The 26,364-nt window shown below is 38.3% G+C and overlaps 1 protein-coding gene across 2 annotated transcripts in view; it reads right to left on the reverse strand.

The window, feature by feature from the left end:
• The window catches only part of LOC131366804 (cAMP-specific 3',5'-cyclic phosphodiesterase 4D-like), a 152,259-nt gene extending 127,292 nt beyond the window's left edge, over positions 1–24,967 (reverse strand). The window contains exons 1-2 of one of the 2 annotated variants that reach the window (XM_058411614.1): positions 24,820–24,967; positions 19,037–19,122 (exon numbers count right to left, since the gene is read on the reverse strand). In XM_058411614.1, coding sequence (XP_058267597.1) covers positions 19,037–19,081 — 45 coding nt within the window. In that variant the 5' untranslated portion in view covers positions 19,082–19,122; positions 24,820–24,967. The remainder of the gene's footprint in view (positions 1–19,036; positions 19,123–24,819) is intronic. The other variant, XM_058411612.1, reaches the window with a different exon arrangement.
• Between the last annotated feature and the right edge of the window lie 1,397 nt (positions 24,968–26,364).

Raw genomic sequence — 26,364 nt, forward strand, 5'->3', positions numbered from 1 at the left:
CTACTGTAATCTCAGCTCATTACCTGTATAAAAGACACCTGGGAGCCAGAAATCTTTCTGACTGATAGGGGATCAAATACTTATTTCACTCATTAAAATGCAAATCAATGTAGAACTTTTCTGAAATGCATTTTTCTGGATTTTTTTGTTGTTATTCTGCCTCTCACTGTTCAAATACACCTGCCATTAAAATTACAGACTGATCATTTCTTTGTCAGTGGGCAAACGTACAAAATCAGCAGGGGATCAAATATTTTTTCCCTCACTGTATCTAGAATGATAGAATATTAAAACTCCAATAAATTATCAAAAGTCATTTATTTACTTCTTGACCATTTAATCTTCAAACTGTAATCAGTCAAGCAGTAGGAAACTGCACCCCATTTTCTATCAGTAAACCTAGTTCATTTTACATGAACCTGGCTTCTTATTATAAGTGTACAATAACAGTCTGGCTGTTTATTGGAGCCTTTTGGCTTTGCCTTATTAAAATTTGCATTCAATTAGAAGGGATCACTAAAAACATACAATAACAGATAACAGATTTCCAGCACTGTAATAATAATAATAATAATAATAATAATAATAATAATAATAATAATAAATTACACACCCCTGGCAATGCTTCACAGATCCCTGGTTCCTGGACCCCATTATGTGAACCACTGCACTAGACCATATTTATATTCTAATAACAAATGTTTCCTGAGGCTTCTTTCAAATGGATGTATTACTGCAGCTCACAATGTGCAATATATGACCAAAAGTATGTGGACTTCCCTTTCTAGATTTAGGTAGGCTTTGCAGTAGATATTGAAGCATGGTGCTGCATGCAAATCTGTGGATTTGCACATTCAGCCAGATGAATAGTAAGGTGATGCAGTGATGTCATGCAAGAAGGCCTGGCTCGTTGCTGACTTTCTAGTTCATACCAATGGCATTCAGGGCTCTGTGCAGGCCACTCAAGTTCTTCCACACCAACCTTGGCAAGACACATCTTGTGAGTATGCTACAGTATTCAAAGAAATTCAGTCTTATCCGCAAAGCTAGGTTTTTTTTAATTCCTACCCTGTTCTAGTGCTTTCACTCTTTGTGGGAACATTTTTTCTGGTAAGGACTAAATAAGCATGTGATGGTCAGGTGTCCACATTCTTTTGGCCTTATAGTGTATAGGTGAAAAACCATGCTGAATTCTTCATGGTTCATTTGGATTTTGGTATGAAATAAATTGACTTTGCTGAAAAAACATGTAAGCTTTCCTGAAATTTTGGTTTTGATTTGGTTCCCTTTCCATCTATGCAGATTGTAATAATAACTATTATTATGTATAATCTACATGACAAAGATGTGACTCTATTTTCCTCCCCCTGAAAGTCAGACTATCCATTACAGAAAAATAGGAAAGGATAGTCCTCACACATGCTGTAGTGCTGTTCTTCTCTGGACACTATGAACAAAATGAGGAGAAATATGCTGACATCGGCAGCAGAGATATTTGTTTGTGGAGTGTACACTGACTGAATTTACACAATTAATTTTCATATATCCAACATGAATTAAGCATCTATTTTCAAAGCTTGGAACAAAATTAAACACTGAGCTCATAACTGAGCATCGAACAATCAATACTGGTGTTTTGCAACAGACACATTACTATGCACTGTTCTGCTACATGTATTTTATTCATGTAACTTAATAGCATTGTCAATATAGTTAACTCAATCTAGTCATTAACAACTTAAATATAATATATAATCTATAATATATAATCACTAACAACTTAAATATAATATATAATCTATTTTTCATAATTTCTGATTTACCACATATTTCTTTTTCAGTGTATAAGGCTTTACATGGTTTAGAGATGTATTTTCTTTGACTAGCCTTTGGAGCAAAAAAAAAAGAAAAAAATCTTTCTTTGAAGAATGTTTGCACTCTTTTAGACAATTAAGTCTATAGCCAGTAAACAGACAGACTGTATGGACAAGTGGTAGGTTTTGTGGACTGGTATTTCTAGTGCTACTTTAACATCATTGCCTTTCTTTTCTTTCCATTTCCTTTTCAGCTAATATAAAAAGCATTCCTGTCAGATATCTTTAAATAATGTGTGCAAACACAGTATCAGAAAAACATTCTTACAGCTAGCCTTGCAATTAATAAATATACATAAACATTTAAACGTCCCTATTTATAGTATAAATACCAGTCTTATATGAATCCACTTCATAATGTGTACAGCAAACAGAAGGTACATGTAAATAATTTGTCTCCTACAGAGTTTTGTTTACAAGCACAGAAATGGGTGATGTCATGTTTTGCTAGGTCATGACAAACGTTTCATGTAAATAAGCACAGTTTACACACTATGTTTTATGTATGTGTCATCTTGCTGATATATTTACCCATGTAAAACTAAATTGATGTGTTTAATTCATTATTTATTTCACTTATTTCATTACACTCATTCATAGGGGAATTTAATTGATTTTGCTCATCACTATTTCTATAGGTGTTGTGATTTTTCTTAATGTTTATTCACATCGCAGATGCCTTTACACAAAAAGTTCACAAGCCTATAGATCTGTACAAAGAGTCAACATACATATAATAGCAAGTCTGACATTCCATCAACAACAACCTGCTAGGCATATACAAACACACACACAGAGGGTTTTGGTTGTTTCAGTATCAATGTTTCTTAAAGCTTTGTCAGGAGTGAATGAGCCTGTGCAGTTTGCTTTACAAGCAAACTGACCATTGATGAGCTTATGCTTTAAGCTACAATATTTTATCTTGTAACATTGTTCCCTGTGGTCACTCTTAATCTTTTTTTCATTTATCATTAGTGTACAGCTGGTTATAATGGAGTCATGGACATGAGCATGAAACTGTGAAACACTGTCCAGTGATCTGTGTTTTTCATCCCAAGAGCCAGAATAGTCCAGTGTTATTGTGTTTCCAAGTGCATTCTCCCAAAAAAAACCCTTGTTGCAAGACCCATCTACTATATCCTTTTTAAGTGAATCCCTCCCTTGACCATTTGTACTTGACAACACTATCCATTATCAAACTCTCAGTGGGTGAACGTTATAACATACCTCTGCTGTACAATGTTCCTTTAATGACAGACTCTGACTAATGCCTTTGCTTCCTATTGATTTAGCAGCCGTTTCCCTGCTACAGAAAGCTCTATTGTGCCTATTATATATTGCTAAAGGAAATCAGTTTCTTTTACAAAACACCTTAATATCTAATGTCCAGAAATAGTTCATTTATTGTCCAGAATCCTATCGATTAAAAAAAAACATATAATAGTTGGATAAGAAACATTAAGTCACCTTATGTTTTTATGTCCAATTCCTTGTCATGAAAAACATAGCTAGAATTATTTTCATGTACACAAGGATAAACATAATTTGGCTTTGAATCACGAAGCACACACACACACACACATGTGTATGAATAAGTGATAAGACATAATTAAAAAGGAGAATGAATATAATGCTGCACCTGCTGCCCTAGTGGTGATTATTGATACTCTGAGCTAGGGTCATTCGATCTGGCAGATTCAGCTAAGTCGAATTTATGGGAGCTCTTAAATAGGTTGTGCTTGTCGTCTCCCTCAGCTATGTAACGGTGTTATTTCTCCTTAGGGACACAGAAGTATTGGTTTGTTCTTTACAGTGCAGGTCAGTGAGAAAATGAGAAATCATTTTCAGAGCAACTGAAAAGTAAATTAAAAAACACTGCAAACTTATTCACATAGAAGCCAAGAAACATGGAAATTCATCCATTCAGTTTCTGCATGCAGTATTTGTCCTGATGAAGGTAACAGATGATATAGAGCCTATTCTGGCAATCACAGGGTGTGATCACACACACACACACACTCTGTCACACTCAGTCACTCTTTTAACATACATCATTTGAGTGTATACAGAGAGGCTTCATATCTGTAGTTCCGATGTTTAGATAGTGTGATAAAAAGGTTTCATAAAAGTTACATGCAAAAACATTTTATAGACCATGTAATCTCCCAAAGAGCTGGAGGATGTAGCACAAAAACATTGCCTATCCTCTGCCTCTGGATCCATCAGCACAATAATTGTGTGTCACAAAATTTATGAATGGGTGGCTTAGTGGTTAGCATGTTTGCCTCACACCTCCAGCATCCTTGGTTCAAGTCTTGTTCTTGCTCACTGTGTGTGTGGCGTTTTCAAGTTCTCCCTGTGCTTGGTGGGTTTGCACCAGTTTCCTCCCACAGTCCAAAGACATGCTACTAGGCTGATTGGAGTCTCTATATTGCCCGTAGTGTGAATGAATGAGTGTGTGTGTGTGCCCTGCAATGGGTTGGCACTCTGTCCAGGGTGTATCCTGCCTTGATGCCCGATGATGCCTGAGATAGGCACAGGCTCCCTGTGACCCGAGATCGGATAAGTGGTACAGACAATGAAATGAAAAAAAAAAAAGATTTATGAAATAAGTTTCCATGGTCAAGGAGCTGGACACAAGACTAAGATCATTATGCACATTGCCAAATTTCAGTTAGAGTGGTGTAAAGCATGTTGCCACTGGACTGGAGCTGTAGAAATATATTTCCTGAAGTGAGGAATTATGCTTTACTATCTAGCAGTTGATGGCAAATCTAGAGTTTGTGGAGGGACAATTAACTACGACATTTTTTACAGATTGCCTAGGCTTATTAGTTCCAGTGAAGAGTAAACTCTTGAGCTAAACTCAAATTTACTGAATACCTTCAGGATAAACTGGAACATTAATCGCCTGATATTAGTCCCTGACATCACTAAAGCTCTTTCGATGAAGTGGGCATAAATTCCCAGAGACATACTCCAAAATCCTGTAGAAAGCCTTCCCAGAAGAGTGGCGGCTGTTATAGCCACAGAAGTGTACCAGTGATTGTGTGCTTCCAAATTTCTGGCAACAGTTCAAGGAAGGCCATATATGGGTATGATAGTCAGATGTCCACAAATCTTAGGCCATACAGTATATCATGCTTGTATGAGAACTGTAACCTCCTGAGGCACCCACTCATCACACTTTAGTTTCATCATGCATTAAGTTCTTAAAATAATAAATGGTGCAAGAATTCACAGCCATCTGAAGGCAAAAGCTTTATGATGAGTCAAATACAGACACTAATACTGTCCAAACAATTCTACTTTAATTGTCCAGTTCAGGTTCCTGTTGTTGGCTGACAGGAGTGGAATCTGATGTGATCTTCTGTTGTTGTAGCCCATATGCCTCAAGGTTTGATGTGATGTGTCTCCTAATGCTCACCACAATTGTAAAAAGTGGTTATTTGAGCTATTGTAGAGTGAGAGAACACATAAATGTATATGAATGAATGGGGCTCAGGTGTGCTGATATTCATTAACCCTCCAGTCTCCAAACACCTCCCTACCAGTGCAGACCTATGCTAAACAATGCTGCCAGCTGCTATATACCCCTACTGCCAAACCGAGGACAAAGATACGTCCTTATCAGAGGAAAAAGTCTGTGTACCACTGTGACATAAAATACATGAGATACCAACAAGTTTCCTGTTGGCATCCTTCACATGGTGAATCTGCAGGAAAGTGTGTCCAAACAGAGAGTTAAAGTGTGTCCCCTTTTGAAGTATTATGGGATTATAAGCTTTTTTGTCTTATGTTGCAGACAGCCCACAATCACACTTGACATTTTGGAGACACACCTACCTCTGACCAAAGTACCATTAAATTTTATAAGGTCCACTATGAGTCTAGCTTGTCTCCATGACTTTAGGACTGCCCTTTCATGCTGAGTATGGTATTGCTAATCATCACTAAAGGATATCATTTTACATGAATAACTAACATAACTAACAACATATGCACCCTGGGGTCAGTACCACTCTGACCTTTAGCCATTGCAATAGCCAGTGTCAAAAAAAGTCAAAAGACAGGCACAACAAGGGAACATGCTTGTACACATGGGTAAATTCAGGGTCGAATGAGGCATTAGGCAGGTATCAAATATTTAAACTGCATTCACCTTGCAAAAGTTCACACAGATATTAACTGCTATGACTGCCTTGAACATAAGCATGATGGAACAATGACTTCTTTATTATACCTTGTTATCTCTTGCATTTTCCTTGATTTGTCCTTTTGAACCACTTTTTTTTGAGTTCGATGAGTCATATGGCTGGCTGCTTACAAACACACCGGGGGGAGCTTCTATGTAGTGTTCTATGAGGTTGGTGGTCCTGGGCAGGGAAGAAAATGTTTGAAAATTTGGCTTGTAACTTCTTAGAATGCCACCTCTGCATTCTGAAATGTTAAGAGATGTTCTCCCAGAGTGATCAGAGTGATATATGGACTTTTTGAACATTTTGGTCCTGACCCACTCTTTTTGCCGACAGCAGGAATCACCTGTACCCACTGTGTCAGATAGTCATTTTCTATGTTGCCCCTGTCCATTCCAGATACCTGATAGTCCCCAACCCGCCACGTGACCTCAAATGACCTTTGCCACATGGTGAGTAATTCTGAGAGAATAATGTTATGACTAATAAGTGTCCCAGTGTGCAGAGTTTTGCTTTTTTATGTAGGTTCTGCACCACCATCCAGCTTTGTTTAAATTACGTTCCAGCAAAAACTTGGGCTTTCACCCACATAAAAACCCTGTTGACGCATGGGGCAGGGCTTGTGGTCCCTGGACTTGCAAATGCAGACAGCTCGACAGCTGGACAGCATCTGCCAGAAAGTGGGACTGATGGCACTGAAAGGCTAGCACACTTCATCCAGCTTTCACAGATACCACAGCAGACAAAGGGTAAAGACACATGAAAGTTGTTTTATTTGTGCTTGTGCCCACCTTTATTTAGCAATGCAAATCAGCTGAGTGGCATTTCAGATGAAGTCACAGATTTCTGCTTGAAATATAGAAAGAGAAATCAGACTGAACACTTGTTCAATAGAAAGCCATACCCATAGAATGCATGTTACCATTAATATTTTACCTTTTTTATTCATTTGAGTGTTTAGGAGACCATCCATGGTTTGCTTTTTCATTATTTATATGACATGACTTATGAGTCATTCATTAAGAGTACACAAGTCTATTTTCCTCCTCACTGTTTGGTTAGAGAGGCAGCTCCAACTGTGATCTATTTTACTAAGGATCACAGTTGGAGACTTGAAGCATTTAGGGAGCCATCAATACTCCAAATTTCTCCAACAAATTATCTGGGGTGTTGCATTATATACTACTAAGTCTAAATATGAAAATGTGGCTTTCTCTGACAAGAAGCTACACTGGGTCATGGTTGGATCTTCCAGGCAAAGAAGTGCAGTCAACTCAACATTACTCAAACAACTTAGTTAAAATATTTATTTTTGGATTTTTTTTTTGTCTTCAAATAAATATCAATTAAGTTTCAATTAAAGATTAGATTTCCCTCATATTTTCAATGTAAGATTAACACATTTCGCGTCACCTTTTTACACATATTTTATTTTGTGTGCTAACAATTCTGATGCCTACGGTATAAATAAGAGTGAGATAACCAACTATATCAAGTTACATATTCTGTCCATCATGTCCCTCATAAGGGGGTTATGACAGTGTGATCTCAATACTGAGTTAAATTTGAACTCCAAATAACTCCAAGTAACTTCATATTACTATATTCTGTATTTGTATTTTAAGCAGTGGTGGCTGGTGCTAAAAAATTTTGGAGGGTGCAAACAAACTTAAAATCAAACTGTTAGTAATGCAGGACTGTGATTAGCCATTTATCAGGAGATTATGTATCATTACTGCTAAGATAAAATATTGAAAATGTTACCGTTAAAGCCAAACTTAATTTAATTTTTTTTATTTAAATAAATGATAATATGACTAACAGTGGAATAGTATGACTAAATGATTTTATTTCGTTATTAAAATATATAATTATTGTTAACATGTTAAAGAAGCATTCTTCTCTGGCTAACTTTAAGGGGACAGCACCCCAGGGCCAACTATTGACCGGCCGCCACTGAATATATGTATATTCTATTTTATTGTTGGAGCATCAGGGAGTTGTGTGTGTCTCATCAGTGTTATGAGCTCATTATAAAAGAAAGGGGTGAATCACTGGTAAACCTTAGTGGTCAAGGTGTAACTTGATTGTTATTTGAGAGAACATTAACAATGTTAGCCTATTATCCGGTAAGGGCCAGGCTGGGTGCAAATTTTCATTCCAATCCAGCAGAAGCCACACCTGAGTCCACTGAAAGTCCAAATCAACTTAGTAAAGATAGAATCAGGTGTGGCTTCTGCTTGATTAAAATAAACACCCATGATCAAAATAAAAACAAACAGCTTACTCCATAATTAAATGTAATGGTAGTAATACATAATACGCTATACAGATTATAAGTATGTGCCAATGGATTAGAGAAGTAAACTTCTATATTTTACATGATAGAACTCTCCCTCAGTCTGTTTTGTATTGCATTTGAAAGTATGGGGAATTAAAACAGGAAACCGGCATGACTATTCTATATTGCATTAAACCATATAACCCTAAGTATGCTGAATGGCAGTACAATTCCTCATACAGAGTGGCACACAAAAAACAGACATGAGCATAAACTGATAATGGTTTTCCATCTGTGTACTAATATGAAAATTGCATGGCTCCTCTGAATGAACAGGGAGAACAATGCTGCTTTCAGTGCTACATTACATGTTGTTGCTGCAATGATGATGCTATTGTATGTTGTTTTTGCATTTAATGATATCACAATATTAGCCTTTTACCCTGACACTCGTATCAGTTTAAGTACTATTGACTAATACTATTTGTATATTATTATAACTATTTGTTACATTCATCTGATGTTATGTATTTGGAGAAGGAAGTGAAGCAAATATCAGCTGGTGAGCACTAAGAAGAAAAACCTCCATCGTCCACGACAAGTTAATGACCATATTACCACTGCATGATTTACTGAAGCTCCCTAGCATACAAGCATCATATATGAAAATATAACTTTGACGGTGGGCTAGATTTTCCGTCTGCAGCACTGGAGCTTGATAACATCTGACCAGTGGCTACACACTGTATACAGTGTTATATGTCCAGATGGAATGACCAAATAGTGACCTAAGGCAGTCAAAGCTTTTGATCTTACATGAGTGTTTCACTTGACTCCTATGCAGACTATGCAGTTCAGAGACATCACATTCTATGCAAAAACATCTCCACTATGGATGCAGTCAAGGGTAGACAAACTTTCTTCATGTATCTAGGATGTTAGAAGCTGTAGTTAAACTGGGAATGTTTCACTTGTTAGTCTTCACAAAGGCTTCTCCATACAAATAAGCTGATTTTAATGCCAAATGACTCAGCAAAACTTGAGTGTAAAAGAAAGAGGAAAATGAGGCTCAATAACAGCAAATCATTAATAACATCCTTGAAATGAAAGCTAAGTGAACGCTTTAATATTTGCCTATATTGAACAATTAAAGGTTTTTATATACTGGTTTGATCTGACAACACTAGATGCATTTACATCAACCACTGCAAGTATTTACAACTTTTTTGCTTAAGTTTGAGTTATTTGCTGGCCGTCACCATGAAACTTTGGACACTGTAGCTGAACTCAGAATTTCTACCAATAGAATTGGTGCCACTGCATATTAAGAAATCTATCAACTTTGATGCTTTTGCAGTTGAGAATGTACACAGGCCAGCCCTGTGTCTAGCGAGAGTTCTCAAGTACTATGTATGTGTGATTGCCAGCTGTTTGAGTGCTTTGGGGAGCACCACGGTAAAGGAAGAAATTGCACAGGCATACCTGAAAGGAGGTCAAGAGGCCCTTCTTCCATTAAGTGTTATTTGCTAAGAACTATGGCTACCTCCTGTGTCAAATAGTGGTCTCCTGGGTAAAACTAGTAGTGTCTGTTTCAGCATATGTCTCGCTTCATTTGAATATTGTTTAAAGGCACATCATGTGCTCTGTGGTGTTTGATTGTTTGTGATTGATTTTGTTATTTGTTCTGTACAAGATCCAATGGAAACCACCATGGGTCATTTAGGATAACCAGTATGGATGCAAAGCAGGTAAGGGCTTCTGTAGGTTATTTTGCACAAAGCAAACTAAAGGTCCTTCACTCTGCTACTAAACCACACTTAAGATGTATAACATTCCCATTTATTTACCCATCCTTGAAAAGTTTGATAACCTTTACTATGACAACAAACCAATACATCTAGGAAAGGTTTAAGGAGATAACCACCATGCTCATGCCATTAGGAGGGGGCAATGTGAACCCTGTAGGACCTGGGTAAAGTGCATAGTGATGCCTAGGAAGCTGCAAAGTAGACTTCCTGAATTGGCAGACCCCCAAGTCCTCATATAGCGGCATTTCATTGCAGAGGCTGGACATTCAGCTAGCCTATAGGGCATGGTGGCAAAATTTGTGTTGAAAATGAAAATGCATGCTTCAACCTCAAATGTGTGTAGCCATCAAAAGCACAGCTCCCAAATGCCTAGAGCATGCTCTACTACAATGCATGCCCTCTGGTGTGCTGTTAAATTTTCTAAACCACAGAAATGATACATGCCATCACTTTATAAACACCCTACAGCAAACACAATATTCTTTGCCAACTGATACACTGCCAATTTTACCCAGAGGTATGCATCATATGGCCACTCTCAGAACACTTGGCCAGAATCACTGGTGGATGAATGTCACCAGTACATTTACTTTGGAGAACACTTTACAGCAGTTGTAGATGGGATTCAAGAGTCTGTGAGTGTCCCTAGAAATGAGCATTCCATCCAGTCATTCTTCAATCTCGGGAATTTTCACAGAATTTGATTGCAGAATGTAATGGTTCACAAAATGAGGTCCAGAAATCCCCAGTGGTCCATAAAACATAGCCAGACATCTGTGATGTTTTCATTTCTAATGACAACAGTGATTTGTCTGTGGAAAGTTCAGGAGCAAAAAGTACTATGTCTCCACTAAATAGGCAGAATATTAATGAACAGATCTGAATAATGACCATATTAAGGAATTGTTCATAAAATAGATTTACTGAGAGGGTCTGTGTTCCAATGGTTTCAGATAGTTTCAGAAAGTGGGTCACTGGCCTCAAAAGTTTGAGAACACCTGCTATAAAGGGTATCCTCACTCACTGGAATTTTTATATGTGAATGGAAAGGCATTATTGTGTTCACTGAAAGTACAGATTGGAGACTAAAAAAAAACAAAAACAAAATCAAAGTGACACTTTCCACAAAGTGGGCCTTATACCAAATCATTTAAGAACCATTGACTAGGGGATTGATATTTTACCATGCATAAGCATCAAATTTTTTTAATAGTACAGTTACCTTTAATTTATGAATGATATTCTCTGGACTTATTTTGTGGTTCTCTGGAGATCACTTTCCATTAATGGATGGGATACAGTGGTAGGCTAATTGTGCATACAAACTAAGTATTCTTAGTAACTGTATACTTACAAATAGGACTGCCATCTTTGAAACTTTGTTTTGTTAGCATTCATGTTCTTTAATCCTCAGACATCTATTCAAACATCCCACAATTGTGAGATGCGTTCGTCAACAATTATATGATTCTAGATTGGATTATATGAATGAGAAAGCCTGACAGACAGATGCAATAAAACATCCCTCTGATATTACATACATTGTCAGAGCATTCATTCTGCACCTGAAACATCAGGCTTTGGCCTTTTCATTTAACAAAAACATACTGGAAATGCAGAAAGGCTTTTAACAGGGATGTGAGAGAACATGGCTAATTAGGAAAAGTAATGGTAAGCTGCTCTAATGCTTGATGCTTTCAACAAAGCAAACGTTAAGCACAAAATAAGTGCAATGGAAACAATCAAGCAAGCAGACGCAACAGCTTCAAGTCTGCTAATGAGTTGTGATTGTTGCTCACAGACACAAACTTCTGCATTTACAATAAGCAATCTGAAACATGCTCGTCTCCTAATCTTTCAGAAATTACATTTCACATGCTTAATTACAAAAGCTTTTAATGACATCATATATAACCATATATACATATGTTCTATGTGTCATTATAGTCTACTATCATTAAGACTGAACAAATTTGCTGCTGAACAAATTTGCTTAAAACGTCTGCTGTATACAGTATACAGTATCTAAGCAATCTGTAACTAAGCTAAACTGGTTGGGGGCTCAAAAATGAACAATAATTGCTCTGACAAATAAGATCTGGTACCCCCTAAATTATGGCATGTATGAGTAGCATATTATGTTCCTTAATATTTCCATGCAACAGTCATTTTTGCCCTTTGTCATTCTATTCCGCAATCAGGATTATGATTTCTCTGTTTGGTTCTCTGTTTCGCATATCATGTTCCCTTTCGAGGGAACACTGTGTCATGACTGACGCTATGGGAACACTGTCGAGGAAGTGTGTCTGAAGCTCCGTGTGCACACACGCCAATGGGATAGGACACGTGACGGAGGAATACGCGCCAGCATGTCCATATAAGGGCATCTACGTCACATCCATTCAGCTATTTTTTGTCTTCAGGAAGCGCTCTGCTGTATGTATTTCGATTATCTGTCCGGAGATATGGCATTTAAGAATTTAAGAGGTGAGGAAGACACACGCTGTTTGCGTGGTTTGGTTGGGTGAGGAGCATGCCCAGTTGGCTCTCGAGTGATCCGGCTGCGTGCATTGCGGGAGATTTCCTCCTTGCAAACTCTGATCCCATGGCTTTACCGGCCACGCTTCTGCACTTCGCAGATGGAGTTAGCAGAAGCTCTTGTCCGCTCTCCTGACTCCGATGTCTGCATTTCGGCTCCGGGAGCTCGCATAACGATTTCTCCCTGAGTGACATCCGAGGAGCTCCTCGATGTAATAACGCATGCTGAGTTAAGTTTAAATGGAAAAATTTACATTTAAATTTAAACTGGCTGGAGCATTGCCGTCCATTCTAAGCTTGATGACCGCTTCCTGACTTCGGGCCTGCTGAGGGAGCCTGACTGCAGCGATGGACTGAGCGCTGATGCAGTCTCTAAACTGTGTCGAATCACAGATCTTGCACTCCATGCCACAGAGCACACGGCCCACGTCATAGCCCATTCAATGGTTGCACTAGTCACCATGGAGAGGCACCTGGGGCTTAATCTTATAAGGAATAAAAGACACACAGCAGCGAAAATTCTGCACTTGGGCCCTGGCCCATCAGATCTGTCATCTTGGCCAGGCGGGCCATGAAGGAATCCTGATGCCCAAGAGCTAGGGTTCCTGGGAGCATCCTCCTTAGTGAGGCTTTTTCTACCTTCTACCTCACCGCCACTGGTGTTTTGAGGGGTCGGTAGGGCTCATGGTTTTCCCCTCATAAATCTATTCCCTCCTGTTTGTGCCTGCTAGTTCACTGTTTCGGGATGCCAGTGTTGGACATCACGAGGTTTACACATCTTTCAGACAGCCTGGCAGCATGGACATTTCTGCCAGGTGTCTCTCAAGGGGTCCTAGATACCATAGGATAAGGGTACAGGATCCTTCCTCTTCCATTTCTGGCAGTGTTGCCCACAATCGTTGGCACACACCAAACTACGTTCGTCCAAGAGGAACTTCTCTCATCTGAGAAAAAGGGACCATGGAACATTTTCCCCTTCCAGATCGCGACTCAGGCATTTACAGAAGTCCCAAGAGAGATGGAGGCCTGCGTCCAATATTGGACCTGCGAGCTCTGAACTCACCATGCTCATTATGAACTGATCACATCATAGATCAGGTCCGAGGACTGTGAGGTTTGTAATGGTAGACCTTAAGGATGCCAATTTTCATATAGGTATTTGGCCAGAACACAGGAAGTTCCTCAGGATCGCTTTCGGGGGCGAAGCTTACCAGTATCGGGTTGTTCATTTCGGTCTAGCCTTGTCGCCACACACTTTAACAAAGTGCATGGATGCTACCCTGGTGCGACTGCGTCTCCAGGACAGCCATGTACTGAATTTCCTATACGACTGGCTCGTCCTGGCCCAGTCATAGGCCATGGCAGCCAGTTATCGGGATGCTGTGCTTGCCTATATTAGGCTCTACGTCTCAGGTTGAACCCACTCACGGGACTCCTTCGACGAACACCTCACTTTCGGGCAGGGGAGCGGTCTTGGATGCTCTAAAGTGGAGGCTTCTCAGTCTCTAGTCCTCTACTTTATAGGTGTACGTGGCTGCCATTGTTGTGAACCACGTCCTTGTCCTCGGTGCCTCCCTAGGTAGGAACCCTTCAGTCTCTCGCTTTCTGCACGGTGCCAGGTGTCTAAGACCTTCCTGCAGACCACGCCTCCCCTCCTGGGACCTCTCGGTGGTCCTGGACGGGTTGATGGAAGCCCCCTTTGAGCCCATGGAGTCAGCCTCAGAGAAGTTTCTGACCCTTAAAGCGGCTTTGCTTTTAGCCTTGGCCTTCCTTAGACGGGTAGGGGATCTGCAGGCTCTATCGGTTGCCCCCACCTGCCTGTAGTTTGCCCCTGGCATGTCCAAGGCTATCTTGCACCCCAGGGCTGGATATGTCCCAAAGGTTCCCAGAATGGATGGTCGTCTGGTCATCCTGCAGGCCTTCTGTCTTCCGCGCCATGACTCGGCTGAACAAGAGAGAATGCACTTGCTCTGCCCAATCAGAGCCTTTAAGACTTCTGCCCACCGCTCCAGCTTGTGGCGTAAGTCCCCCTCCTTATTCATCTGCTTTTGGAGCCGGAACAAGAGTATTCCGGTGTCCAAGTAGTGCTTGGCACACTAGGTGGTAAAGGCCATTACCAAGGCCTATGAGGCTTGTGGTATTACCTCACCTCTAGGGGTTAGGGCTCACTCCACTAGGGGTGTCGCCTCATCCAGTGCCCTGCAGCACTTTTTTCTGCTGCAGCAGCCTGGTCCTCTCCGCACACTCTTATCAGGATTTATAACCAGGACCTGGGCCCCACTCCTGGGTCTCAGGTCCTTCAGGGCTAATGGGTGTTCTGTTCCTGGTCTACTCGTGCTCTCTTATGGCCCCTGGGACAGACATCGACTGGTGTGTGGCAGCATGGGTATTGATGTTCTCATAGCTTCAGTTATGACGCAGCTTCAAGTTCCCTCGAAAGGGAACTACAACAGGTTACGTATTTAACCCGGTTCCCTAAGAAGGGAACAAGATGCTGCGTCGCTGGCCACACCCGGAGCATCCTCTCGCTCTTCCTTCAGACAAAAGGCAAGCTGAATGGATGTGACATAGATGCCCTTATATGGACATGCGTCCATGCATCTCCGTCATGTGTCCTATCTAAGCCAATGAATTGGGGTGTGTACACAGAGCTTCAGACACACTTCCTCAACAAAGTGTCCCTATAGCGTCAGTCATGACGCAGCATCTTGTTCCCTTCTCAGGGAACCGGGTTACATACATAACCTGTTGTAGTTTGGTATGCAGAGGAAACATGGTATAACCCCGGTGGAGTACTAGAGACTTCATCATTCTCATCATGTCATCAATAAAAGTTTCCTTATGGTTTCTCACCATGGCTTACTCACTCCCTCACATTCAGTAATTGATTAACCCTGATCTGGGTAGCAGTGGATCTGAAACCTATCCTAGGAAACCTAGGCATGAGGCAGGAATAATACATCACAGTGCAATATGCACACTTCGGGAGAATTTATCCTAGCAAATCCACCTACTTGCATATTTTGGGAAGTGGGAGGTAATCAGAGAACCCAGAGAATACCCATGCAAGCACAGGGAGAACATGCACAGAAACTCCACACAATCAGTCACTCAAGTTCAGGATCAAACCTATGGCCCTGAAGCTGTGAGGTGGGAAAGATACCCTGCACCACTGCACCACACCATTTTCAAGCCACCTAATATTATGGTTAGTCATTACTGCTGGCTACAATACACCCATGTTCAGCCTCAAATGTAGTCTTAGCAGGAACACACCATTTTTAGACTAGTGCAAGCATTTCACTACATGTCGTACTGTGTATGATTTCGTATGTGATGAATAAAATTTGAATTTGAATTTGAATTTCTACAATTCTGTTAACATCAGGTGAGATTTATTAATTCCCCAATAATGAAAATTCCAGGAAATTCAGATTGTTCTGCAAGTTTTGCAGGAGGTAGCAGATATTTCTCAGCTAAGAATGAAGATTTGGGAACTGACACCATGCAGCAATGTCCTCATGTCCTTTAACCTTGCTTATAAACCAATGGCAGTTTTCCTGCCTGTTCCCCAAGAACTGCCATGTCTGCAGCTGCTTCCAGTAGGTCTTTCCAGGCTGATCATGTCCCAGCAGTTTTTTATGGCCATGCCTAATTCCAGACTCAGTAGTATTTGGTTCAGCCTCTGTCAACTTGCATGCACCACTGACTGGCTTTAAACTAGCCAACAGCCTCCTTAAAAATGGCAAAATGGATTTTATCAAGAATTTAAAGTGGCATGCACTCTAGCTAATATGAGCAGGTCTGCAACCTTTTTTGCCAGGAAACACTGATGAATGTAAAAGCGTATTATTCAAGCTTACAAGTATACATGCCTTGTATACCCTTGGGTGGAATCTTCTGAAACCACAGAATCCACAAAGTTTTCATTGTTATACCCTAGTATGAGCACTGTGGCACTACTTGAGCCATCCATTTCTCAGGCAAAGAGTTTCTCTGTCATAGAGGAAAGATGTAATGGCTCCATTGTATAAACAGAGATTAGTCCACAGGGTAGTGGACGTCATCACCATGGTACGCCATAGGTTATTATTTTATTTTTACTCTCAAGAGTTAAAACAGACATATGGAGTAAGCCATGGAAGCTGTATATACATATCATGAAGAGTAACGTTAATTTATTAATATTTGTTATCATTAGCAGGAAACAACTCTTTACATTCCAACAGCTTTCAAACATATCCAGGACACGGCAACTTTCTGCCTCATGTTTGACATATGAGAACGAAACAGAGAGTTTGACAAAAAATAAAAAATAAATAAATAATGCCACATCATCAGATATAAGCCAGTAAGCAAAAGTGTCAGAACAATGTTGACCATTCTAAAATGCTCAGATTGTCTAATGATCTACTCTGGTGTTCTTTACACCTGAAAGATTGATAAATTCCCCTGATAGCACACACACACACACACACAAACACACACAAGAGCCTTCAAGAGATTCAAGAGGCTGCAAGTGTGCACAGAAATGCCCTATTATGGATTAGGGTTAAATTAGACAGTTTGGTTTATTTTCATCAATTATCAATCTGCTATTCAATTCAATTCAATTTATTTGTGTAGCACTTTTAACAATGGATATTGTCTAAAAGCAGCTTTACAGAAGGATAGAATAGCATATCTCATCTTATTCTATTGCTGTTCTATTTCCTAGGCAGAAGAAATGGATCTGATCAATTTTACTGATATTGGAATTAACAAGAAAAATTATGAATTAATTCCCATCTTACTTAAACAGGATCAGTCTTTGTCCAGAATTTTTCTGCCACTGATCTACAGGATTATGTATTTTGCATAATCCAGTAATGCAGTTACTTCACATGTGACTTTTTGTGAAGGAGCGGAGTTTTGTAATCACTGGTTATTGTTTGCTGATGAGCCCTCTAACTAAAAAATCTTCATAACTGTGACACTCAGTTTGAAGCGTAAGTAGTGTGTGAATGACAAATAGAAGATGATTTGTGTTTTGTAACCATACTAACAATTTTGAGTCATTTGTATTTGCATATTTCTATAATATACACATTATCTTTTACATTTCATCTTTCTATCTTAATATTATTTCCATCACAAAAAACTCACAAACTGTTAAATACAATTTCTTTCTAGAGAGGCATTGGACTGGATAATATCAGATTTAGTAAGTTATTATCCATCCATCCATCTATCCATCCATGCATCCATCCATTCTCTACACTGCTTGTTCTAAGTCTATTACAGGAGACTCGAGGCACATGGCAGGGTTACAGTTTACACAAATTGCACACACACTCACACACTGCAGACAATTTAGAGATGCCAATCTGCCTTCTATTGCATTGGGAGGAAACCAGAGAACATGGAGGAAACCCCAGAGGCATGGGGATTAAATGAGGGCTTTTAAAAAAAGGATCTTAAACTGGATCCTGTATTAGAGAGGGAGTCACTTTTCCTAGCAACAGAACGTAATATAGCATTTGAATTCTGTAATAACTGTACTAATGCTAAAGAGCACCTATATAAAGCATTGCAGTTGTTCAGACATGATGGTAAAAAGGTTTGTATACCTTGTATATCAAAAGCTGTTCTTGGCAATAGAGTTGATCTGAGGCCCAGCTAGACAAATTGCCTCCAATCGCTTAACATAACATTGAACATATTCATATTCAATAATCCTGGGTTATTTATTATACTGTGTGTAGATTTGATTGGACCACAAAGAGTTTTGTTTTCATCATCAGGCTTTTTGATAGCTTCAAGACACACATTGAAACTTTGACTGAGCACAAATCATCAGGCGTCAAAGGAAGCTAAGACGAGAACCAGACCTCTTATTGATCTTTGGGGTAGACCACGGCCAAAATTAATAAAGTACTAATAATACTACCCCTTAAGTGTATGTATGTGCTGTAGGCACTCAATAAAGTTCTTGTGATTCACAGTGTTAAAAGGGAGCGCTGAGATCTAACATGATTAGATCACAGTTACCAGACAACTCGAGCAACAGATCATTTGTCACCTTAAATAGGGTATATAAATCAGACTGAAAAATTCCAATCAAAAAAACATTTTTTCCAGCACAGGATCAATTTTACTGATGAAGCATTAACAAAAGCTCTTAGAAGTTTGAAAGGAAATATATATTTATATTAATTGTATTAAAAACCCCTCTAGGTCTGTGAAACTTAATTGTAGCATTAGTTTTATTTTAGCACCTTGATCCCTTACATCTACTGTATAACATAAGCAAGTTCATACTTTATACAGATAAGATAAATGGAGCTGAAATTTACTCACTGTCTCTTGTCTGTCCTCCATACCAAAGTCACTACTTTTCATCATAAGGACACTTCCAGTTTGTACTGACTTAAATGGCTACAGCACTGAAAGAGAAAGAATAAAACATGTCAAAAAGACCTGGGAACAATTTACAGTTTGGTTTAGGTATTAATTTTAAGGTCCTTAATGCCTCATGATGAAAGAAAACCAGTGTAAAGCTTAAGCATAAAAAAGATTATACTCAAGCCTTCTCTGAACTGAATAAGCTGTGAACATACACACACACACACACACACATATAATAAAAAAAAACACACAGATTTAATCCAAGGCCAGTAGACAAAAGAGTCTGAACTGTAGAGATCTGCCTATTCACAGATCTTACTAACAACTTCTAATGTTCTCCTCTGGTGTTCTTGACACCTGACCAAGTGATAAATCCCCATGACAGCACACACACAAATACGCACACAAAAACACACGCACAGATACACGCACACACACATGCAAATTATGCTGTGCAACAAGAGGTTAGTTGTGTTTAAAAAAAATTCCTGCCCCTTTTCATCAGCATGCCTTTGACAAATAGTTTCCATTTTCACACGGCCTTTAAAATATGAATATATTTCTACTATGTAATATCATCAAAGTCTAAATATAACCCTATTTTTCATCCTGTCTGTTAGAAGTTGACACAATTTGATATAGAGCATTTTTAAATTTTTTATAGAACATGATTTTTAAAAAATGGTGGGGAAAAACATCATGATGTCACTTATACTCATGATGAACTCTTACTGCTGGCTCAGCGCTTCATCCATTTCTACACTAAATACTAACATGCTTAAGACTTGCTTGAGAGAATAACCAACATGATATTTTTCCTAATGTGTTGACATGGAGAAATCTTCTTCTATAGTAGGCTCTTTTCGAAGAAATGTAGCTCATAGAACCTCAACAGATTCAATTGGCTGGAACAAAAGCTGGAAGTTAATGTAATAATGTGCTGATATATTAAGATAAATGAAAGCGAGCTGAAATTTCAGAAGGCACGCAGCTGCTTGTCATTTCATACTACAATGTCAGAATGCAACATCAGAGAGCTTTGTGACATCATCGTTCATCATTTAGGCATCGTGACCCTGTCCTTGTAAAGTCTGTAATAAATGTTTCATGTACCTGTCCTAGAAGAAAGCAGTCCATGAGAAAGATATAACAAAACATAAATATAACATTGTAATGTAAAGTGCAATAGTTCAATCAGCGATAGCTGATGTTACCTTGGGTAAAAGCTCCTTCGGTAAAATATATTACCAGGGATTGTCTTTGGCATTTCTATTTCCAAATATTCTGAGACAAAAATGAAACTCCGCACATACCAATATCAAGTTAACTTCTTTTTAGCAGTTTCACATAGTCATTGTATTTTTAAATTAGAGGATGTGTTTTAAATTCTCACTGATTTCCAGCTTGTAGTGTGTAGTAACTGCTAATGCAAACACAAACAAATTCCTCCCCAGTCCAAAGACATGCTGTATAGACTGACTGGCATCTCTAAATTGTGAATGTCTGTGTGTAATTGTGCCCTTGTGATGGCTTGTCAACCCCTCAAGGGTGTCTCCCACCTTGCACCCTGAGTCCCCTGGAATAGGCTCCAGGTTCCCTGTGACCCTGTGTAGGATAAGCAATGGGTACAGAAAATCAATAGATGGATGAAAGGCCTCCATAACCATTCAAGCCATTCAAAAGAATGTTATTGATTTTGTTCATGGATGCAACTTATTTGATGTTGAATCAGACTGACATAAAGAATGATCTCATAGAAAATATTACCACGTGAAGCCAGTTTGTATTAAAACCAATAAATGAATTAGTGTTCTTCTGTCTAATAGATTTATCATCAGCAGATCCCTCTTTGAAGCACAGTATATAACCCTATTTACTTATATCTTTTCCAGAGATGCTCATATAGGCTTTAGTTACTGTTCCTGCTGAAATACAGCCGGATGTTTCTTCTATCAGTGAAACCTTTTTCAAAATCTCTTAAATCTTTTATCAGCTGGATCCATAAAGTCAACTAGGCCAGCATGTCAACAGAAATGGATATGATTGGGGTGTAGTTCATTGTTTACACATTTCTGTGTAACTGCTTATTTCACTTTATTTAGTTTTAATCTTAGTCTGACAGTGGGTTATGAAATCTTGAGTGCTGCACCTGCCTGGGGACAATTAGTGGTGGTTCCATTAACTTTCTACCTGGGATATTTGAGGTATTTGTTATGGCTCTCTAGTTTGTTTTTCATTTGAATATCATTGTCCTGGAGAAATATAGTAAATTGCATCTAACCATTGCTATTTCTTGGATGAAATCTTCCCAACCAGTAGCAATGTCCATTATACTGACACCAGGTATACTGCATATAAATATTTGTGAAGCATTATATATTTTAATAAATATTTCCAAAAAAAATACAATACAAGAATTATGAACACTACAGTGACTATGGTAACTTCTGCCTGACGTTAGCCTCAGCTTCTGAATCCCTGGCAAGAAATGCACTTTTAATTATCACAATTGCTATCAACCTTTAAAGGCAAGATAAGTGGGCTATGTGTACTTTGTAAGAGTAAGCCAGAGCTTTCAGCAGATATTGGCCATTTAAAAGATAAAACTTTGGATCTGGCCAATGAACGCAGATGTCTGCAATGCTCTTAAGTGATTTGAAAAGACTGATCTTAAGAGTAATTATGTTATGCACTTGATCCCAGAGCTCTGGCTCTGGGATAGAACAAGTGAAACATGGAGCATATAAAAGGAGGCTACTGGCAATGTTCTAAATTTACATACAGTTTTTCCTTTCCAAAATGCAGTCACTCTCTTTAAACCCATGTAAAATACTCTATTTAAAAGTATAGACAGTAATATGAAAGACATGATCAAATCCAGACAAAAGACCAGAGCAAAAGCCAGCACTTTGAACGAGGTGTTCTACAGGGCACTATTGCTTAAGGCACAATTATCATATGCAGTCAGAGCAGCTCTACACTAGTTTATTATTTTATGTAAACAGAAAATTGAAACAGAAACTTTTTCCATTACATTGTACACTGTAAGCCTGTAAGATTCAATACAAGCCAAATTACACACACCCATATAAGATTATTGTTGAAATTTGAAATAGAAATCCTATTACTCTAAATAATCAAGGAATCCAGCAAGCAACTGAGTAATCAAGAAAGAAAGTTAGTGAACAAGCAAGTGTGCACAGTTAAGATGAAAAGTTCATATACACTCAGGCTAAAGACACACATTTTGAGTTACTTTACAAATCCTGTGTTAAGTCAGTTAGGGTATGTAAGAAACATGTGAGTAAACATGGAAGTAAGAAAGTAAGCCTGTGGTAAGTAAGTAAGCAAAAAAGTAATTAACCATGACAGTAAGCAAGTAATTACATGCATGAATGAATAAGGGGATGATAGAATAAATGAATGAATGAATGAATGAATGAATGAATGAATGAATGAATGACTCATAGGTCTGGCCTAACTTGTGCAGTGCTCTTTGCTTCTGACTGCAGACCCTAATAAATTTTCCTTTGCTTTCTTAATGCGTTCTGGAAGCAAAGGTGGGAGTTTGGCCAAAACACATTGTAATAGGTCAGAGATTTAATTAATTTGAGGCTATAACATAAGCTTGTGCTTTTGTGCATCAAAGTGAATAAAAAGTAATGATTAACATTAAACATTTAAGTCAGCAAATTAAGCATCTTAAGCTAAGTGCCACAATATTGCAAATAATTATATTCAAGAATTCTCCTAGCTTCTTTATTTGCTGGGATTTCTTTATGTGCACATAATTGAGGAACAGAAAATGCCAAGTGCACATTACCTAGCCTCTTAGTTTATTTATGTGAGAATAAAAAGCCTATATTAATATGCTAATATGCTAAAGTAATATACTGATTTTTCATGCCTACTAGCACAAACACCACAAGACTCCTTTTGCAATTGTCTGTGGAGAATTTCAGGCATCTAAGTCAGTGATTCTCAAAGTGGGGTCCAGGCCCCCTGAGGACTGTGTGAAGCATAATTTTTTTCACATTTTTTTTACAGTAGTAAAATTCAAATCCCATTATTATCACAAAAAATTAATTATAGAAGTAATTATCTTGTTTGGCTGGTCGTCTGAATTAGATTGGTTTAATTCAAACCTGAACAACTAAAAAACAAATAACCTATAAATAATATCAACTTGGACCTTATGTGCTCTGTCAATTCATAGTTGGGAAATAAAATCTTTAAATAGCCAGATACATCATACACTCTGAAATACTTAGCCTTACATTTGACTAGTAGGATTGAATTAATTTAAAAAAAAAAAATCTGGACTGATGGGTCTGTGGAATTTATTTATGCATTTAAAAAAGACAAAAATAGTTGAGAAGCTCTGATCTAGGTCATGTTAAATTGTATGTAGTAGGATGTTTTGAACTGTGTGACAATCCTAAAATGGCTTCAATAGTTGTACAGAATTGGAGACAAACAACTGCTTTCACGCCTATGGAACCCGGTGTGATCTTGTGATGTTACATGTGTGAATCGCACTATATAAATAGTGAGTATTTTCGATGTGCGGTAAAACTAATGAAGCACCTCAGACTAGTGGCAAAATGTCCATGAATGCTTGATTCGTCATTTTAGACGATCTGATTACTGAGAGACTTCTAAGAGGTTGTGAGTAGAATACTTCTGATTTGTGGATGTTTTATAATCTATACTATTAACATCCGATTAGACAAATTGCAAATGAGCTTCAGGAAAACTCGAAAGAGCTGACACTGCAAATACATCTGTACAACAATGACATGGTGTCATTATTAAAACTCAGCAACACGTGCTGAAGGTGAACTAGCAGGGTTTTTTTTTATCTTATTTGACCTTATTTCACATCTCAAACAGAACTGCCATTATCCTTTGCCTTTTACATGTGACCATGAAGCCCTGACAAATTTGTGGTTCACAAAACATATTCATTAAAAAAAAATCCAGGCCATCTAAAGATATAGCAATCACAATGCAAATTTTATACACATTAATAATTTTCATGTTTCATATTAAACCTTTCTCAACACACAGTATTGAGTTTATGTCAAACATTAACAGCCAATGTTTACAATTCAAATGAATAGAGAGACGTCAAAGGCAAAGATAATGTGGTGAGTCTGGAGTCATTTTAGATTGTTTCAGATACTGAGGACACACCAAAAAAATGAAAATATAATGAATAATGAAAAATGAATCTATCTATCTATCCATCCATCCATCCATCCATCCATCCATCCATCCATCCATCTATCTATCTATCTATCTATCTATCTATCTTAAAAAACTCCTCAACAAGTCACAGTGTAATCTATGGGTGGTGCTGTAACTTAATTCTGCATCTCACACCACTGGCTCATTCTCCACTACAATAATAATAACAATAATAACAATATTAATAACAATATTAACAATAAAAAAAAGTTTCAAACTATATCTGGCTAAATCTATGTTCCTGATGCAAAATAAACAAAAATAAAGGCCTAAAGAAGGTTTTTACAGAGGTAAAAGATTTATATCAGAATTACCACAGAATGAGTTTCACAACACTGAGAAAACAACACAACACCCTGCATACTGAGATCATAAAGAAAATGATCCTTATATACCTCTTATACAAACCTGCTTCACAGTAACAACGTGTCTTTTTAAGCAGTAATTGAAACAGAGAAAGTATGGGGGAAAAACAAACAGCTTACCTGTCTTACTTATCCTTGTGCGACTCTAACAACTCTAAAGAGCAAAACAGTCTGCCCTGTTACTCTAACACTAAGGACATGCCTACAGAAATCCTGGCCTTTGCTTGTATAGCTCCGAGCCGTATGCTCTTACGCACAGTCATGAAGTGATGATGGTGTGTAACCACCCACTCCAAACCAGCTGAGCTGGCTTTGACTAACAGAACTCGGGCAATGGAACACAAACACTGTATATTGAATGGCTCATTCAGGCTCTAATAGTCTGTAATCCCACATGCTACTCACTCACGCTACTGTTTGCGTAATTACATCAGTGCCACGCCTTACTCGGGTTTAAACATACTTGCCTTTCAGCAGGACTTGTTTAGACTAGTTTAGGCACAAGTCTATTACAATGCCATATCAAAGTAAAAAAGACTATTTGGGATACACTTTACACCTTTACAGCATTATGGAAAAAGCTGAGCTCTAAAAGGCAACTGGTCTGAACATGACACTGGCTGTTTGAATGAACATCTCCATATAATCAAAAGTTATGCAAATCTTACAGAGCAGTAAAAAAGGAAAACAGGATGAGAAGAGCAGAAACATACAGGCACACATAGCAGAAAGATAATACACTACCTACATGTCTGTTTTAATTCATGTTTGTTTATGGTTTAAAATTTGTTTCCTGCATTTCTCAGACTGAATTCTGTATACAATCATAAATATATATTATTAATCATAGACTCAAGAAACTTGCTGCAATGTTTCATATACATTCATATATAACTAGTGGGTTACATAGGACAAGAATAAAATAAAAATGACAAAAGTAGTCAGCTCTTTAACCCATAAAAAATATGATAAACCTCAGTGTGGGTTATTTTCCAGCTTCATTCACCCCCACAGCAGACACTGATGAACTACTGTACAATGTGAGCCATTTAAAGTTACAGAAGAATGTTGGAAAAGCGAAGGGCTGGAAGCTTAATTTATATTAGTTTAAGTGTAACACCTCTTGCTGGTAAACAAATGAAACTTGTGTTTATAAAGTTATTGTAAACATGCTACCCCAGTCATAAACAACATTTGATTAGTTTTATACCAGACTTGCTACTTAAACTAATCAAATTGACAGACTTTCAGAAATGTTCTAAGACTAAGAAGCTTGAGATGTTCTTCTACTGACTCTCGTAGTTTGGCCTAAACTTCAGCATTTGTAATATTTTGGTGACAAACTGTGGAAGCTACCTGAGCTGCATGTCTGGGCCTGATCTTTTCAACCAGATGACCACAGAGAATCACACACACACACCAGCTCCAAAATAAAGACCACTTTAGACTTTCTAGCTAAGGGAGTTTGATGTGCATGGCTTAAATAGAATTTAAGCTAGATGGGACTGTATTTGTTCACATCAATGCTATCAATGTACCAAAAAAGATGTGTCCATCTGCTTTGCATATTTACATTATATAGCCATTCCATATTCATGGAATCTTTGTGATTGGGTTCCGATGAATTAATAAGAGGTATGGTTAAGCTCAGGGCTGCGCTAATCA

Source organism: Hemibagrus wyckioides, linkage group LG16 (genome assembly GCF_019097595.1).
Source record: "Hemibagrus wyckioides isolate EC202008001 linkage group LG16, SWU_Hwy_1.0, whole genome shotgun sequence".
Lineage (NCBI taxonomy): Eukaryota > Metazoa > Chordata > Actinopteri > Siluriformes > Bagridae > Hemibagrus > Hemibagrus wyckioides.